The sequence below is a fragment of the Vulpes vulpes genome, chromosome 16 (genome assembly GCF_048418805.1).
Source record: "Vulpes vulpes isolate BD-2025 chromosome 16, VulVul3, whole genome shotgun sequence".
NCBI lineage: Eukaryota > Metazoa > Chordata > Mammalia > Carnivora > Canidae > Vulpes > Vulpes vulpes.
In genome coordinates, this window is record NC_132795.1 from 21108362 (window position 1) to 21127482 (window position 19121).

Consider the following 19121-nt stretch of genomic DNA (forward strand, 5'->3'; position numbering starts at 1 on the left):
AACTGGGTTCAGTGTTTTAAATTAGGAAAATAAAACCCCTCCCAACCAGGTCTGTTTGATGTAAGTATGCAAAAGATATGCACAGTATATGATACATAGGAAGTGCTGCAGAAGTGGTGGCTGGTATTTTTACCTGTAAGGAATTTTCTACAGACTTAAGAATGGATTTGGATTTTGAGAGAAGGAGGTGCACAATAAAGGAACAGATGGTAAATGGCTGAATGTGGGAACTCACGGGAGTGAGATAAAGATACCTATCTTTGTATAATATTAGATTTGGTCACCAGGAAAGTAATCACATAATACTAGGTTGAATCATGAATCATATGAAGTTGCTGTTTTTGTGAGTTACAATGGTGGAAGACTGATTCATATGGTTCAACATGAAGGGTATCTTACCCAGGATTTCAAAATAGCTGTAGTTTGTAAAGCTTTTAGATTCTTCATTATTGGCCTAAAAGTAGATTTTTTTTTTCAAGAGATTTTTTTGGTATTTGGAATTAACTTATATACTTTGAGTTGTTTTTGGTCAACCAAAATTATATAAAATTAATTTTTACCATAAAATATGGGTGCTAGAAACCCATGATAACTAAAACGTGATATTTCACGTTCTGAAACTTGATATATCTCAAAACTACAGCCTCCCCCACCCCGTGCCATACACTAAATCATTCTTTTCCAATTTCTTTCATCCTGTCTGGTTCCTTAATCTCTTAACTTTGAGGATGACTTGGATTTCTTCCTGATTGTATCCTTTACTGTCTGGAGGTTATGATTCTGGCAATCCCCTTGCTGAAAGTTACGTTTCATATCTGCCACACTGGTTTAGGTCCTCACTCCCTCATTCATGGGAGACTGCACTAGCCCAAGCCCTCATCCCTTTTTAGGCTTATCCTTCTTAGCAGATGCCAAGAATTTTCCCTTTGAAATACCGTTTCCATGTTACTCCCAGCTTGAGAATAGACAATGACCATACATTGGTTATCAACTTTCAGTCTAAATTCCTTAGCCCAGAATAATATCTTTTTACTCCCTGCATTAGGCCACATCAGTTTCCTAGTGAACAGTGGACATCCTTCATTTTCCCACTTCCATGCATTTTCTTACCTGGAATTTTCTACTGGCTTCTCTTCAGCCATTCATTTCTATCACTTCTTTTAAGACCTAGCTCAAAATTCCCCTTCTCCAATGTTTCCTTTGTGCCTCCCTTCCTGCTCTTTAATTCTCTTTAATCTACCATGTTCTTTTAAAACTGATACATATGGCATAGAGAATACACTGAACTTTAAATATCTTGCTTTTCAATAATGCTTTTATTATTTCTTAGTCTATATATTTTTCTTTAAAAAGTCTATAGTCTTAGTCTATTAGTCTAAAATAATAGAGACTATTTCTTAGTAGAGTTTGCATTTCTTGAAGTCATGTTACCATATACTTTACTTCTTAGGAAAGTGCTTAATTTAGGGCTATAAATAAGACACATGCTAAAGGTTTATTTAAAAAATACCAACAGTGGCATTCAACAACTTTCAATGGTTAGAAAGGTCAACATGGGGGCACTTGGGTGGCTCAGTTTTTAAGCCTCTGCTTTTGGCTCAGGTCATGATCCTGGGGTCCTCGGATCAAGCCCCACATCAGGTTCCCTGCTCTGCAGGGAGACTGCTTCTCCCTCTCCCTTTAATGTGTGCTCTCTCTCTCTCAAATAAATAAATGAAATCTTTAAGAAAAAAAGGTCAACATGAGGGTATTTTAGAAATAAATGAATGCAATAGATGATTTTATGCAAATGTATATTAAGGTATTAAGTCAACTGAAAAATTTTTTTTATTTTAACTTACCCTACAGAAAGTTTTTCCACTTTCTACAATTGTTCGGTATCCAGTACAGCGGCACAAATTACCTGATTAAGAAGAGACAAATTTTGGGGCGCCTGGGTGGCTTAGTCGGTTAAGTATCTGTGTTTGGTTCAAGTCATGATCCTCAGGTCCTGGGATGGGCCCCACATCTTCGTTGTTGACATCATCCTAGTGTTCCCTGCTCAGTGGGGAGTCTGCCTCTCCCTCCCCCTTTGCTCCTCCCCCAGGGTTGTACGTCCTCTCTCTCAAATAAATAAATAAATAAATAATATTTTTTAAAAGAGGTCAACTTTTAAGGAATGATAATGAAATATATTGCTTATTTGTGCTTCATTTTTTTCAGTGAAATAGCTCTATTAGTAATTAGATTCTTTTTTTTTTTTCTCTTGGGAACAGATATTCTTACAAAAAAAAAAATCTTGTGATTAGATTTTCTTCCTGAAATATCATAAAGGTCTCCATAATTTTTTCAATTAACTCTTCCTGCCTTATTTCCTAGGCCTGTCCTAACTCATGTAACCCTGCCCCTCCCATAACATCTCATATGTGTCTATTTGCTAAGCTTTTCTTACATGGTCTTTTCTCTCTCCCATGTTTTCTTAAGGAGAGTATATCCATTTGTCAAGGCCCTTTTAATTTAAAAGGCCCATCCCCCTTTTCCATGGGGTCTACTCTGACACCCCAGCCAGAGCTGTACCACTCACTGTCTGGATCCATCTGCTGATAGGCCTATCATCAACTATGTTGGAGTAGAGTCATTTATGTACTTGCTTCATCTCCCTCAGTGGATCTTAAGTTCCTAGAGAAGGCGATGAGTGTCTTGGATGTTCATGAACCCTTCCAGGACAGAACAATAGGCGTTCAATAAGTACCTGGCATTCTTTTAATCAGTCAATATTTCCTTTTTTTTTAAAAAAAGGATTTTATTAATTTATTCATAGGAGACACAGAGAGAGGGAGGCAGAGACACAGGCAGAGGGAGATGCAGGCTCCATGCAGGGAGCCTGATGTGGGACTTGATCCCGGGTCTCCAGGACCACGCCCTGGGCTGAAGGCGGCTCTAAATTGCTGAGCTACCTGGGCTGCCCTTAATCAGTCAATATTTCCAAAGCATGGTGGAAAAGGTGAGGAAAAGTCTGTCTTTTTACAAAGTATATTCAAATTTTGCAGCCAGTATAAATGATATTTATGAGGAGGTTTTAATAACATAGAAAAACTCTTATGTTATACTGTTAAAATTGTATAAACAATATAAGTTCATATATAGTAGCCACAAGTATTTAAAATAAGAAAACAAAAACTATGCATAGAAAAGACTGAAAGGAAACAGAAGTATCTGATTGTGATTGTTTCCTGAGGGTAGAAATATGAATGAGTTTTTCCCTTTTAATTTTTTTTGCATTTTTCATAATAGGAATATGTTATTTTTATAGTAAAAATAAATTTAAAATTATTATGTTTAAATGCAGTTTAACAATTTCAGAAGCAAAATAAATGTGTGGATTGGGTAGATTTAAACATCCAGAAGTGTAAAAGCTTGATGCCAGTGAGTCATGCGGAAACTTGGTTAATAGGTATACTCCTTTGTTTTTGTTTTTAGAACAAGAATAGTTTAGAAAGAAACTACATGCTCAAGAATGGATTCAGATTCCATAATCTATCTTTCCTTTTGCTAAGAAGAAAGAATATAGAAGTGTGTGAATTAAGTCTCACTTTGGAGTCGAGGAAAGGAGCTGAAAGGTCTAAAACATAACTACATGGCATGATATATAAGTATTTAAGAGGCAATGGACACCTTTTCTCTGATAAACTATAAGCAAACATTATAGGCTAGAGAGAGCTAGTATCAGAGTTTTTTGTTTTGTTTTCTTGGCTACACAACCGAGTGGCAAGTCTACAAGCCCTATGAAAGTCTCACCACAAGAATGCTAATAGTGCCCACTGTAGAAATTCTTCTGATTCTAAGGGAAAAAATAGATGAAATTAAAAAAATTCTTTTCCCTTAGTCTTGAAGAGAAAGACAAGATTAAATGAAGTGGTGATATATATCAGTTGACCATTTTAGAAGGTATGTGCCATAGCATTACTTTAAATTTTATTTTATGTTATTGTTTCCCTTAAAAATACAAACATGAAGGTCATCAGTGTGACTAGCATTTATAATTCTAGAAAGAATTCAAGCAAATGGATTGTGAACCAAAATATGTTCTCCAAATTATCCACATCCTGCATAAGGTTATCTACTTCATCAATTTAGCCAAACTTTTAGCACCATCCCCTTATGGTAGTTATGTGAATCATAGGCACAGAATCTGGGAGGAAATAACCCATCTAAGACTGTGCATATGAAAAAAAAACCCCAAACAACAAGTAAGGCAAATCATAGGATCTCTGCTTTTTTAAGCTCTCAATTCCTCATCAGTATGGCTTATTTCATTGAATAAAGATTATCCATTTGGCCTGGGTTAAAATGATAATTGAAATCATAGGCCAAAATTTTAGAAGTACTTTATATGAAACTGAAAAATTTTAAGTGAAGAATTTGTTGAGAAACAAGGGAAAATATTAGAGAATTTTTATATACCACTTACCATAAAATTTAAGTTGCATTTTTTACTTTGTTTTAGTCTACATCTTTTCATCATAATACTGAATTTCTGTCTAAGACTATCTGCTGAAAGGGACAAAGAGCTTTCTTGTAATATTTAAAGTTTACTTTCACAGCTTTCTTCTAAGAACTAGGGGACAATTACCTTGAAAGTGGGTGTGTTTGTTACAAAAAACTTCATTTGTTAACATGCTTTTTTTTTTTTAGAAAATTGTGTTTATTCATATAAATTTGATAGTTATTTCATTTTAGGAGACTGAGTTGCTCACTATAAGTTACTTGTGATAACTAGCTGCTGCCTTTGAATCCTAATCCAATCAGAACATAAAAAGTAAAGTATCTGAAAGTCTATCCAATCTATAAAAGTAAGTGTAGTAGATAGAGTTAGTGAATGACTCTAACAGACTAATTTAAGAATAAACAACAAAATCTCATTCTTCCACACTAACCAAATTTCTACATTTGGAAAAGATAATATTGTAAGTCTTAGAAAGAGCCTATTTGAATGTCTTTGTAGAGCGACCCTGGGATCCATTAAGGAAGAAAGCTTTGTGATGAAACCAATATTGTCCCAGTTCTTGGCACCACTGCTTACAAAAGGAAGACAATACTTCCTGGAAAGTATTAAAGGTACTAAAGAAGTCTTCATGTTAGCCAAGTGCCTGGAACCTCAAAGTGTGCCATATTGTCTCTCCGTGGGCTGGGATTTCCTGTCCTAGTTACTCAGGCACTTCCCACCCTGGGCCCTGCCTACAGAAGACCAAGAAGGCTCACCTCCAAGGGCTTTGGTTATCTGCTCCGGGGTTGGGTCTGGGTGGTTTCTCAGCAGTGTGTAGATGGACATCACCATCCCTGGGCTACAGAAGCCACACTGTGTGCCATGACACTTGGCCAGTCTTTCCTGGGAGGAAATAATACATTATTTATGCTTCAAACCTCTTGTTTCCCTGCCTTGGACACCAGAAAGGACTGCAGCTTATTTATTTAGCTTTCCAGAAATGAGTGCAGGGTAAAAGATGTCATGCTAGAAGAAAAATATTTCTATTTCTTGAAAATATTTCTATTTTTAAAAGTTGTTTTTTTCTTCCCTCAAGAAAAGCCTAGTGGCAGGAATTAATTAAGTGACTGCAATCTCTAGAGTCTGATTTCTTTATCTGTGAAATAGGAAATGTAGCTTAGAGAATAAGTAAAATGCCTTGGAGCCCCGCTCCTGTGAGTTTCAGTCCTTACTATACCCTAGTAACTGTGTGACTGTGGTGGTTTACTTGACTTTTCTTCATCTTTAAAATTAGAATAATAACAGTATCTACTCTACAGGATGGTTATGAAAATAAATGATTGAATATATGCAAATCATTTAGCAGTCTCTGGCAAGTCATTTTCATCCCTATCTATATTATAGAATTTCTGATGCACTAAATGACAAAAATCTATATAAATGATTAGAAAATTATAAAGTGTAACTTATTAGCATGTACCATTCATGTACTTAATTTATGCACATTCAATTTTTATGCATTTAAACACAACAACAAAACAATAAAAAACAGGTGGGAAACATGACTCTGGGGGTCTCTCTTGTGTTTCTTTTCCATGTGTCTCTCAGAGGTTACTCAACTGCTTGGCTTGAGTGTGCTTCAAATGTTTTTAAATAAACATTTTTCAAATAGCATAACCCCTAAGATGAAAGCCAAATACTTGATCTGTAGCTCAAATGAAAGGACAGATAATGTTCTAATGTTAGAGGGAAATATGGCTATATTGGATTTATTGCTAGATGGCAAGTTGCTTCAGATGTGGTGTATAAACGTGGCTGTAAATGTGATGGTACATGTTTAGCAACCGAATCTCTGGGGAAAAAGTGCTAATTTGTAGCTTCTATCAATTTTAGAAGTATAAAGTGTCCTTCTTTTAATTTAGGGTAAGGGTGTGTCTGTGAAGTTAAGATATATTAAAACTGTCCAAAATCCATAAAGAACTTATCAAACTCAACACCCAAAGAACAAATAATCCAATCAAGAAATGGGCAGAAGACATGAACAGACATGTCAAAGAAGACATACAAATGGCCAACAGACACATGAAAAAATGCCCCACATTACTCAGCACCAGGGAAATACACATCAAAACCACAATGAGATACCACCTCACACCAGTCAGAATGGCTAAAATGAACAAGTCAGAAAATGACAGATGTTGGTGAGGATGCGGAGAAAAGGGAACCCTCTTACACTGCTAGTGGGAATGCAAGCTGGTGCAGCCACTTTAGAAAACAGTATGGATGTTCCTCAAAAAGTTGAAAATAGAGCTACCTTATGACCCAAAAATTGCACTACTGTGTATTTACTCCAAAGATACAAATGTAGTGATCTGAAGGGCACCTGCACCCCAATGTTTATAGCAGCAATGTTCACAATAGCCAGACAATGGGAAGAGCTCAGATGTTCATTGACAGATGAAAGGATACAGAAGATGTGGCGTATATATACAATGGAATACTACTCAGCCATCAAAAATGAAATCTTGCCATTTGCAATGATGTGGTTGTAACTAGAGGATATTATGCTCAGTGAAATAAGTCAATCAGAGAAAGACATTATCATATGATCTCACTCATGTGGAATTTAAGAAAACAGAAGATCATACGGGAAGAGAGGAAAAAATAAAACAAAATGAAATCAGAGAGAGACAAACCATAAGAGACTGTTAATCATAGGAAACAAACTGAGTGTCACTAGAGGGGAGCGGGATGGGGGATGGAGTAACTGGGTGCTAAACATTAAGGAGAGAATGTGATGTGATGAGCACTGGGTATTACGTAGGACTGATGAATCACTGACCTCTATCTCTGAAACCAATAATACATTATTTGTTAATTACTTGAATTTAAAATTTAAAAAAAGATATATTAAAACCAATGAAGGAATCTTGGTTTATACATCAGTCTCTATAAAGAACTTCAGCTATGAAGCACTGAATATGGCAAAATGAAAATTTAGAAGCACAAAGGATTTCAAAGCTGGTGACCTAATTGGAGTACAATAGACTATGTGGGGGTGCCTATACAAACACCTGTTCCAGTCCATTACATTCTTACCTGCACGGGATGAATCCTGGTGTTGATGCTTCCTACACCTTCCACTGTTGTGACAGCAGCTCCATACAGAGAGCAGATGGGCACCAAGCATGCTGTCACTGGATAGTGGCTGTGATGGATATTTGTAAAGAGAATACACTGGAATCATAGGGAAGTGAGAAATATCATTTAGGGAGTCCAGGAAAGTCACAGACTATATTTCCCTGAAAATATAGAGAATGCTAGATAAAAGACCATGGAATTCTAAAAGTTACTAGGAAAGAAATTACATATGGCTGGCATCAAATGGTAGAGAGAAATGGAGAAAAAGAATAATGAAGAGTTTTGTCTAAGACCTCCAAAAGACTCTCATTCTTTATTATTTGTCATTCTAGGGAAAGGAAACTTTTTACTCTTCAGACAACATACTAATTTATATAAACTCCACCATGGGGTAGTTTAGCCCATTTGATTTTCAACCATGTGCAGCTTTTAAATACAGACACTCGGCTTGCATGCTAGTCCAATTAAATTAGAGTCTGTGGGGGCAGGCTCACTTCATTGCTTTTTGAAGCTCCTCAGCCAGTTCTAATGTATGGTCATGTGTGGAAGCCACCCATTTATGCCCTTGTCTTGACCATCTTTCCCATAGTAGAGTCTGTATTAATAACAAAGTGGACGTGGTTAGCACCAGATTCTCATCTCATTGGTTGGCAATGGGGTCCAGACCTCATTAGTCCAATTTAGCTCTTTATTCCCGTCCGACTAAGTCCTATTCTCTTTCAGGCATGGGAAATTATCCTTCTCCCAGGAAATTTTTCCTTTATTCTCCTACCCCAGAAGACAGTAAGCATGTTGTTCTTCTGAAAAGACAGGGGCCCTTGGGAGGCTCAGTCAGTAAGCGTTGGACTCCCGATTTTGGCTCAGGTCATTATCGGAGAGGGGTGAGATGGAGTCTTGTGTCTGGCTCTGCACTCAGCGTGGAATCTGCTTGACATTCTCTGTCTGCCCCTCCCCTGCCTGCACCCTTGCTTTCTCTAAAAATATATAAGTAAATCTTAAAAAAAAAAAAAAGAGTGCTGCTCTTGGCTCCACCAGCCCTTTGAATGGTCAAAGGTGTTTGGAAACCACCCAGCTGCCTGATGGGAGACCCTAAGAGAGTGCTTGGTGTATAGAGAAAGAATGTACAACAGATAAATTTTTGTTTTTTTTGTATCCTCTAAGTACCCCCCCCCCCACTACATTTATTTCCTCTTAATCTCAACCCACTCTCTTTTTTCTATTCCAGTGTTCATTGCTTTCCTCAGTCTTACCTTTCTACCTCATCTGGAAAATAGAAGCTTGAGCCCCTTCTACTCCCAGCCCACTGCTTCTCACCCAGTGTTGCAGTCACTCCCCTGTGTTCTAGGCCAGGAGGGCAGGAATCCTTTCTCTTACTCCCCTGGGCTCTGACTCCTATTTATTCTTCTCTCCTCATGGACCTGCTCCATACTGATAGTCCTCCTAACCACTTCCTTTCTATAGTCTTATTCCCCTAAATTCCCTTGAATTTAAAAGTAAATTCAAGTCCCTGCATGGAGCCTGCTTCTCCCTCTCCCTCTGCCTATGTCTCTGCCTCTCTCTTTCTCTGTGTCTCTCATGAATACATAAATAAAATCTTAAAAAAAAATAAAAGTAAGTTCAAGTGTTTGCTGCTGCTACACAAAACAAAACAAAACAAAACAAAACAAAACAAAACAAAACAAACAAAACAAAACCTGGTGTCTCTCTCCAGCTGCTGGCCCATCTTTTTTTTCCCCTTCTTGGTCAAGTTTCTTCAAAAGCTGTCCACAACTATCTGGCCCTTCAGCCATTCCTGTGCCACCTGTACCTCATCCTCCAGCATTGGAGGATGCTGACCTCCAAGAGCAATCTGACTTGCTCCAGGAGCAATCTAATGGCATTGGGTTACTCCCTGGTGTTTCATACTATTGACCACTTCTACTTTCTTGGAACAGTCTCCTCTCGTTGTTGCTCCTTCAACTCTGATTACACCCTCTTCCTCTCCTTTGTGAGGTGTCTTTCTTTGTACATTTCCCCGTCTGTTGTTCTACAATGTCCTGCACTCATAAGCGCTTCTGTACTGTGCTACATTCCAGATGGCCCAGGGCTGAAAACCTGCCTTCATCACCAACGAGCCCACAGGATCTTATTTAACTTTCTTTGCCTTGGTTTCCTCTTTTCTCAATGTGAGTGGTAGTAATGCCTATCTCAAAGTTGCTTTGGGGATTAAACATGATACTATATGTAAGCTACTTTGAATACTGCCTGGCATATAGTAAGCATTCAAAAAAATGTTAGCTATTTTTATTATCACTCTTTATATTGAGAGCTGCCAGTGAGTTATAGCTCCAGATGAGACCTCTTCTCTGAGTGATAGGACTGTCTATCTAGATGCCTGTGCACAGTCCCTCTTGGGTGTTCCGTAATTACTCCAGTGTGATGTGTCCAAAGCTAAACTTAACTGTTTTCCCTTCCTCTGCCTCTCCTCTCCCAAGTTCCCTAATTTGTGGACAGTAACACCCAGTGACGTAAGACAAGAACTTGGAATCATGCCAGACAACTCCCTTGTCATCACTTTGAATCATAGTGAGCAAATTTGCATTTTAGGCCAAGGTGATTAGAGACCTTCCAGGCAAATCATTCTTCTTAGTCAAATTCCTATGTCAAAGATCTAACTCTTCTACCAGGAAAATGTATCATACTTTGTGTCTAAGCCATTCTTGCCTGATTCTCCACTCTGAAATCTCTTGCTTGAAAGCAAAGAAGTATTTGTATAGCAAATATGGCCCTGAGAGACTGGCACACAGAACACATATACTCCGATGGAATTGAACTCCATGGGAAAGATCTGGAGCTCAGGAAGTTGCAGGGTGAGCAGGCCTGGAGGTAGTGTGACTGTGATAACCACCTGGAAAGAACAGAGGGGAGTGCCTGTGGACAGGAAAAGCAGGAGGCTAGGTGTCCTTCCCAGATGTGCCTAAGGCAGGGCTTGGCCCAACACAAAGGATACTGGATCTTCTTGGTCTTGGGGTTGTATCTTGATACCATAACAGTACAGGCGCCGCAGCCTCCTCCCCCACAGCTGTATTTGGTGCCTGTGAGACAGACTGGAAGGAGGGGAGTCAAGGGAAAAGACAGGCACGGGCCACTTGCCTTGTTCTTCCTCAGATACTGATAACAAGTAATAGGCTTTCTTGAGTCTTACTGAGGTTTCTTGTTTAGAGAGTTGTTCCATTTTTTTGCATATAAATGAGCTCACTGATGAAAGGTGAGAAATCCTTACAGACTCACACTGCCTTATCTGAAACCCTAGAGGCTGGATGCATTTCTGATGTAAAAATTTCCTTATTTTACAAAGGTAATAAGATCGCATTCCCACGTGGGGCTAGGGCAGCACCTGGTAATCAAACACATTAGTATATCTGCATGAACCACAGGGATATTCCCACTAAGTGGGAAACAGAAAGACTACCAAGGGCTTTGTGGTGATCAGGGTTTCCATCCAAATGAGGTATGAAAGGGCTTTTGAATTTAGAGTTGTAGACAATGGGTCACTGTGGGGTTGGTGGGAAGCAGTGCATGGGCAACAACTTAGAAAACTGTCTCTGGGAGGTTTAATTTGCCCTGTTCAGCAATATATGCATTTACCTTTTTATTGGATTAGAGGATATTAATTTAATAACCACAGCTCCTGAACTGGTAATGTCAACAGGTACCCTGTACCCTTTCCCTTTAAGATGTTTGCATGTTTTCATAAAGAGAGAATAAATAATATAAGTAAATCTCCTGTTTCAGGTTCTATAAGAATCTACTGGAATTTTGGGGACCTTTTCTGGGTAAAGTTTAAAAAGGATTTCATGGGTCGAAGTCATAATTGGCTTGGGCAGAGGTTAATCTAATTTCACCTTGGAAATTGCTGTCCACAAAGAGATATATCTGGTCAAGATATCCCTGAGGTAAAAGCTGAGAGATTCTCTGCAGAGGTCCAGAGAGGCTGCACATCTCCCTCCTCTGTTCTTTTGTCCCCAGTCTGTGCCAGCTCTTCCTGCTCAAGCAAGTCAAGCCTTCCACCTCTAGGCAGGGGCTCACCGTCAAGTAGGTAATAACGTGCCATTGAACAGAGCAGAAAAGGAAAAGAAACTCTTTCTTTGTGCCTTTGGAGTCCAAGAAATTTCCAAGTAAAGGAATCTAGTTGCTGTCTGACTCAATGACGGAAACTACTTTTCAGTTTTCACTGTGTCAGACCTTAAAATAGCTCTGTGACACAGACTTTCACATTCCCTTGAGTGAAAAGTGAAAAACGGATTCAACTAGTTGTTTTCTTCTCTAGTCACCAAACAACTAGTTTGATGGTTCCATTCTCCTCCTCCACCAGAAGCACCTGACTCAAACAGTTACTTACATCTTCTGTTGACTCATCCTGAATCTCATCGTTATGTAGGTTGCCAGATAAAATGTAGGATGTCCAGTTAAATCTGAATCTCAGATAAGAAACAGATGATATTGTGGTTTAAGTATGTCCCATGCATCAAATTAAAATTTAACTGGGTATATTATATTTCTATATGCTAAAGCTGGCAACCTAACATAGGTCAAATACAAACAATAATATATCAGAAGTTTAGTTTTGGGGCCTTTAAGCAAAGAGTTTTCTCAGTATCTTCAAGATACACAGCTCTACTGCATACCCAGAAGAAGTTACCCTGATACTAGATACTAGCAGCCAATGTGTACAGTTGACTCTGAAATTTCCACGGGGATCCCGTCTTTCATTAGTGAGCTATAGTCTCCCATACCAGGCAAGGCATGTGACATTGGGGTCAAACTTGGTTCTTTGCCTCAAGGATCTCACTTCTCTCTCTTGCCACATCTTCCCACTACCACACACAACTCTTTATATCCACCAGAATAATCTTTTAGTTCTTCAAAAGTGCTACATTCTCTTGTTCCTGAGTCTACCCCATGCTGTTGACTAGAATAGCTTCACCACCAAGCCTTCTGTTTGCCCACCAAATGCCTACTAAATCCTCATTTCTTCCACCCCTCCCCAGGCCTGCTGTGAGTGTCTTGCCTGTGACCCCACAACATCACACTCATCACACTTGCTCTTTGCTTTTCCACTGGCTGTGTCCCTCTCTAGACCTAGGGCAGAGGTTGTTGTGTCTTCTAGCTTACACCTGAACACCTGGTGCTTGGTAAAATTTATTAGCTGAATAGAGAATTGTTTTGAGAACTACAAGAAGTACGGGCATGTGAACAATGTGGGAAAACCAGGACAAAAGTTTAGGGAACCTCTGAGATATTCCATTTCCCCAGTTTTATCCCAGGACCAGGATTTCACAGAGATTAAGCAACTCTAAAATGACACACCCTCCTTGTTCCAAGTACGCTGTAGGCCATTCTCACTTTGTGGTGTATGGTTCCCCGAGTCAGAGCTTAAAACCAGGCTGGGACGTTTCCTTTGGAGAAAGTGATTTACAGGATCATTCCATTGCACATCTAATGGGGCAGCAGGGATGGGTGAGGTGACTCAGTGGAGGCAGTGACCTTGGGCAAGGAAGGAATAGAATGAGGAAGGGAGATGGGAATACTACTACAAACAAATTTTGTTCTTTGTGTGACTGTTCCATCTTGGGATGGACGCCTAAGCCAGACTCCAAGTCAGTAGAGGATTGAGGTCTTGTGGGAATCTAAAGTTTGTATAATATTGGGGACCCATCTTAAGGGAAAAAAGACAAGACTATGAATATAAATTAGGTACAAGACTTTGGAAAGGGCCATATGAATCCTGTGAAAACTGAAATAGGCTAGTGATGGTGTCTATGTGTGTGGATGCTGACTCTGGTAGAAAACCTGTGGTCACCCACAGATATCCATGAAAATTACCTACTTGAGAAACAAGTAAAAAATAAAGCCCTGACTCCATCCCAGAACTGTTGCATCTGTAATCAGAGATTGGGGCCTAGAAGTCTCAGGTGCATCTTATTTCTTCAGAATGACTTATTTATGATATTAGGCACCAGAAAGGAATGGACAGAGGAATCAGTGAGAAGATGGGGCAATGGGAGGCTGGGGTGATTCTGCCTAGGGCTGGCCCTGGCCATGCCTGCTTGGGAGTCCATGGGTTCTCAGCTTGCTCCTAATACATGTGAATCTGTTCATTTTAGGATGTCTAGAGAAAGCATGGTGAAGTGCAATGGATTTAGCAGTGATATCAAAGGGAGGAGGTAGGGTGTGCTGACTAAGAGTGAGATTGTGAGGCTGATAGACAGGAAGTAGCAGAACCAATGAGGGAGGCCTTCTTCTGTTTTTGATTTTGTTTTTTGTTTTTTTTTCAGCTAGAAACCCAGGTACTGGAATAGTGAGTGAAACAGGATTTTAGGGGATGATAGTAGCTAGAGTCGTGAAATGTGGGGTTAGGAAACCAGATTGTAAGGGGTTATGTAGTGAGAGACAGAGTCTAGAGAGAAAACGAGGCATCAGGTGCACATAAGTTTGGTAAGGAAATAGCAGGGAGAAACGAAGTCATATTTTTAGATGGGTATGTTGAGGTCAAAAGACAGAAGTGGGGAAAGGAACTGAAGATCCTGAGGGGAGAGGATAACATTATCTAGTATACTGTGAATGCCCAGAGCCTGACATAGTGCCTGGCTCTCAGCAGATGTTCAAAAAAGCGTATATAGTTTAACTTATTATTTTTGAGATATTTAGAGTTTCATAGGAAGAGGCAAAAAAAAAATACTGACAGTGACAATACCTGTCACCTTGCTGCCCACAAAGATGACATCCCACGTAGCTATAGTACAACATCAAAAGCAGGAAGTTGACATGGGTATCAGGTATCATGCTGACCACCAGACTAGAGAGCTTCTTCAGATTTCAGCATTTACACATACACGTGTACCATGTATGCACAGTTCTATGCAATCTTATCTCATAGAACTGTGTCACCCCTACCACAATCATGTGTGCTTCCCCTGTATAGTTACCCCCAAGCCCAAGAAATTCTTTCCTGAATATTTATTGCAGGTCTGTTGAAAGTATTGCAGGAGTAGGAAGTGAAAAAAATGTCCAGATCAGGGGTGGAGACCTGAGAATGCACTAGCTCTATGTTAGAATTTTGAAATATATTTATAGAACCCTGTTTTCTCCAATAAGAATTATGAAAAGATTTAAGTGACAAGTCAGGGAAGTCCTCACGGGAAACTACTATCAGTGACATGTACCCCTGAGCAGGTGGCTGGGTGTTTTTACTTTAACACTCCTGAATATAAAACCATCATCAGGGGACCATGGGACTCAAAAGGCCACAAAGTTATTTCTGAAGTTAGCACACTCATGCTTCTTTTGGCTGATTTTTGGATGATTCTTTTGGTTTTGCTCGGGTGAAAAATATGACAAATTAAGCATGAATCTCTCACTTTTGGATGCATTTTGTCAACTCCAACTAGACTCTACAAGTCAAACACAAGGGTATCTACCTTGAGCAAATACAGGGTGACCTTCTTTAGAAGTCTTAGCATGATCACTTTTTACCATCCAGTCCAGACTGATTACAGTAAAATATAAGGATATGGACTTTCCTCAGGTAGTACAGTAGGTTTACTTCAGGATCAGCATTCTTCTCTGTGACCTACATTGTGAAATGAGAAAAGGCATTTTAGGAGGGTAATACCAACATGTATGGCAATTCTATATTGTTTTGGGGGCATGTTTTTGACAGATGGTAGCTTCACAGGGAAAAAATAACAACGGAAACCTAACACTTGGAGCCAATTTTAAAGAAATTACGGAGCATTATTTCAATGTCTCTGAATTTTCCAATATATATGACAATTATAAATTCTGGATTGCTTTTCCTTATAGTTACCCAGAAAGGGCCTATATGGGAAAACAGATATATAGATTCCAAAACTGACTCCGATAAACGTGACCATAGGAAGTCCTAGAAGAGGTTAGCCAGAGATTTCTTTCCTTTTTTTTTTTTTTTAAGATTCTATTTATTTACTTATGAGAGACACAGACAGAGAGAGAGGTAGAGACATATGCAGAGGGAGAAACAGGCTTCACGCAAGGAGCCTGATGTGGGACTCAATCCCGGGACTCCAGGATCACGGCCTCAGCCAAAGGCAGACGCCCAACCTCTGAGCCACCCAGGCATCCCACCAGAGATTTCTTAACGGAGTCATGGGAGGAATATGTTATAAAGGGAGCCCCTCCTGTTCCCATACCCTGCTCCCAGCCCCCTAGTGAAGTGGAGGTGCCACTATGCAGAGGAAGAGCAGAAGGGAGCACGAATCTAGCTCTGCCTCTCATGGTGCACTCCTGGCTCTTACTGCCAATAGACTGAGGCGGGCACATGAGATGGAAATGGTCTGCTCTCCTTGGCCCAGACAGTTCTTCTCCTAGGGAGTCAGGCAAGCTTAGAATGGGAGAGAAACTTGCAAGGAAGCGCAGCGATGAACCCAGATGCAAAGGACATTGTTCCACTAAAAGTGTTTTTACTTTTATCATCCCAGAAAAAGGCAACAAATCACATTATTCATATGCTGCCTCCTACTTCCCAAACTCCTTTACTCAGCCAGAGATGAGCTCATCACCCCTCCACTTGGAATCTTAATGTGAGGAGGAGGCTTAGTGGCATCTCAGAAACAAGGCGTTATAGTTAGATTTGCTTTAACACTCTAATTGTGTGGCCTTGGAAATTATTTCCAAAGGTGGGAACAAGATAGCGGGTAGGGAGTGACAGTGTGCAAGCCAGGACTACTGTAACTTCCTCCTGCTTCCCCTATAACGGGGGGAACATGGCCTGATGACACTACTCTATGCTATAAAGACATTGATATACCTGAGACAACATTCCAGGTAAATAGCGAAACTTCCCAACCACTTTAGCTGCCTGATGAGTACAACACTGATTTAATGCTGTCTCCTTCAATCACATGACATGGCCTCAGTTTCCAAAGGAAGAAAAAGAAGGGCAAGATTAGACTTTGGGGAATTAGTTAAAGGTTGCCAACTGCAATTCTGACGTATCAAATATACAGGACTCCCAGTCATTAAAAAAAAATTTCAGTAATCATACAAGAAATACTGGTCCTACCAAGAGCTGCACTCACAAAACTGTATGGGCACATCCTTTTTCCTCCAGTAATTTATAGACACTTAGGAAATAAGTATCTTTTTAGTAAGTATATAAAAAGAGGAGAAACCTCACCAATAACTAGAGAGATGCAAGCAAAACCCCCGAAGATACCACACCCATTAAATTAGCAAAACTTAGGCAGTCTGATTAGAATAAGTTTGGCACATTAAAAATTGGCAAATTATCTACTGGCACCCGTCATGCAATGAATTATGGAAAAAGTAATTTGTGCAGGATTCTGGAAAGCTACCTGGCAGGACCTATGACACTGGCATCGTACAATATCACTTAAGAGATTCTCTTGCCAGTGTTGGTGAGGAGACACATCATAGGATGTTCACTGCAGCGTCTCTTAGGGGTAGTGGGGAATTGGAAGCATCCTATGTGTCTATCGTAGGGTCCTGGATAAATAGAATGAAGGATGTGTGCACCCGGGAGAATTACTAGGCAGAAGTAACAGGTTTTCAAAGAACAACTTGGCTAAATCTCAAGAACAGTGGTGAGTCACAAAAGGGAATGTGTAAGTCACAATCGCACTTGTTAAGAACACACCCCCACACACATACACTCATGCACGACACTGTGCAGGCCAAATACTATATATTTCAAAGATATATCTATATTTCTAAATAGCCATATGGAAAATAGACGGGAAGGATATATAATTAAAATGCACAAGAGTGGATGCTCATGGGGGAAGGAGATAAAGAGAAGATAGGATATAAAAAGAACAAAAATGAAATAACATAAAGCAAAAGAGGAGACTTGTCCAGACTGTGATGATGGTGTGCCACTGCCAGATGAGTGTGCTTTGCACAACTCTGTGCCCCTGGGTCTAAAGAAAGGAAAAACCACTACAAAAATAACAACAAAACCAGTTCCTTCAAAGAGGTATATAACTTCCCCTTCTTTGGCCATCTGCAACTTGTCTTAGAAATTTGTAAGACAGTGAAGGGTAAAAACAATAAAATATCAGCTGTGATTTCAAAAGATTGGAGACCTGGAGAGGGAATAATCATTCTAATGTGATATTAAGGGAGAAATGATTTTATTCGCCAACAAGGGAAAAGCAGCAAAGCCCATTTTTCTCATATTCAGAAAAGTTCTTAGCTTTTGAATGACTACAAATTGTTACTCAGCAATTATTTCTTTGATGTTCCAGTTGGCTTCAGGTCATTCAAGATCCGGGCCTACTGGTAAATATTATTGCTAAACCCAGACTTCTTCTTTGTTCTTTCTTCACCCCCTCTTAAGCTGTTGTTTAGTTCATAGCCTTCCTAAAAATGATGTTTTCCTGCTGTCTGACAGGCAAAAATCCCAAGAAATTTTGCCTTGATTAAAGTTGTGTTTCTTCCTTTAGGGAAGAATATCAGTAATCTAAAACAACTGAAGCTTAAGAAGCAAAAGCATTAACACCAAATTACAGTCCAAAGCAATTTTTCATTTTAATACTTTACTAGTTTTTTTCTCTAATTGTCCCAAAGCACCTCAAACTTTTCATTTATTCATCTTGCACATTAAAGTACAAGGTTGAGAACAACTGGCATAGGCTAAGCATTAGAGTTGCCACATCTCTTTGGAAGTGGAGAAGGTAGCTTACTTATTACTCCATATTTTAGACAGAGATGCTAACCTCTGGGTTAATTGCTCAATGTGAGGAGATTAAGGCAAAACAAAATCAAAATCATTCTTTGCTACTATTCTCCTCAATGTCATATATGCCTTCTATTAAAATAGCATTGGTGAACTCAAGTACAGCTAATATCCAAAAAAAGGGAAGGATGACAATTTTTCATACCTGTGCCAGACTTTGGTCATAATATAACAAAGAAAATGGGAGTTCCTTACTGATTCCAAAAGAGAAGCAAAGAGCAAGCAAAGGCCCCCATGCCTTAATACTTCGCACCAAACCTTGAACTAATGATCAATATTCAAGTTCATACTACTATATATGACTTAGAGGAGTGAGGATAAAGACATAGCAAGTGGCATTGCAGTGAAAAAAAAAAGTTAGCTTGGCTTTTGTCCCTGGTATGCCCAAAATCACAGTAATCATCTCATAAACTTACCTTTCTTCCATTCACAAAAAAAATCAGTTCATCAGAATTGGGAACAGAAGCCATCATACCAGGAAAAAAAAAAGTCTCCACCAGAATAGAGGTTTGTTTTTTCTAAAGAGTAGCTATGTCAGAGCAAACACCTGGATAACTATCAGCCTTGTTAGCAGCAGGCTGACCTGGGGTGATTTATAGCCACTCTGCCACATGAGGAGCACCAACCATGGCTCTCTGCTTGCCCTGCCCACAGAGACTTGGAATGGTTCTTGGCAGAGCCCTGTCTCCTCCTTTCTTACAAATCAAGCCAGTGTCTTTGTCCCTTTTGGAGTCTGAC

The 19121-nt window shown here is 39.5% G+C and overlaps 1 protein-coding gene across 1 annotated transcript in view; it reads right to left on the reverse strand.

Annotated features, from left to right (window-relative positions):
• LOC112922830 (aldehyde oxidase 4-like) overlaps nucleotides 1-18853 on the reverse strand; it is a 64164-nt gene extending 45311 nt beyond the window's left edge. The window contains exons 1-7 of the mRNA XM_072742728.1: nucleotides 18800-18853; nucleotides 15165-15218; nucleotides 12438-12441; nucleotides 10596-10692; nucleotides 7565-7673; nucleotides 5242-5368; nucleotides 1842-1903 (exon numbers count right to left, since the gene is read on the reverse strand). Of these exons, the coding sequence (XP_072598829.1) occupies nucleotides 1842-1903; nucleotides 5242-5368; nucleotides 7565-7673; nucleotides 10596-10692; nucleotides 12438-12441; nucleotides 15165-15218; nucleotides 18800-18853 (507 nt within the window). The remainder of the gene's footprint in view (nucleotides 1-1841; nucleotides 1904-5241; nucleotides 5369-7564; nucleotides 7674-10595; nucleotides 10693-12437; nucleotides 12442-15164; nucleotides 15219-18799) is intronic.
• Between the last annotated feature and the right edge of the window lie 268 nt (nucleotides 18854-19121).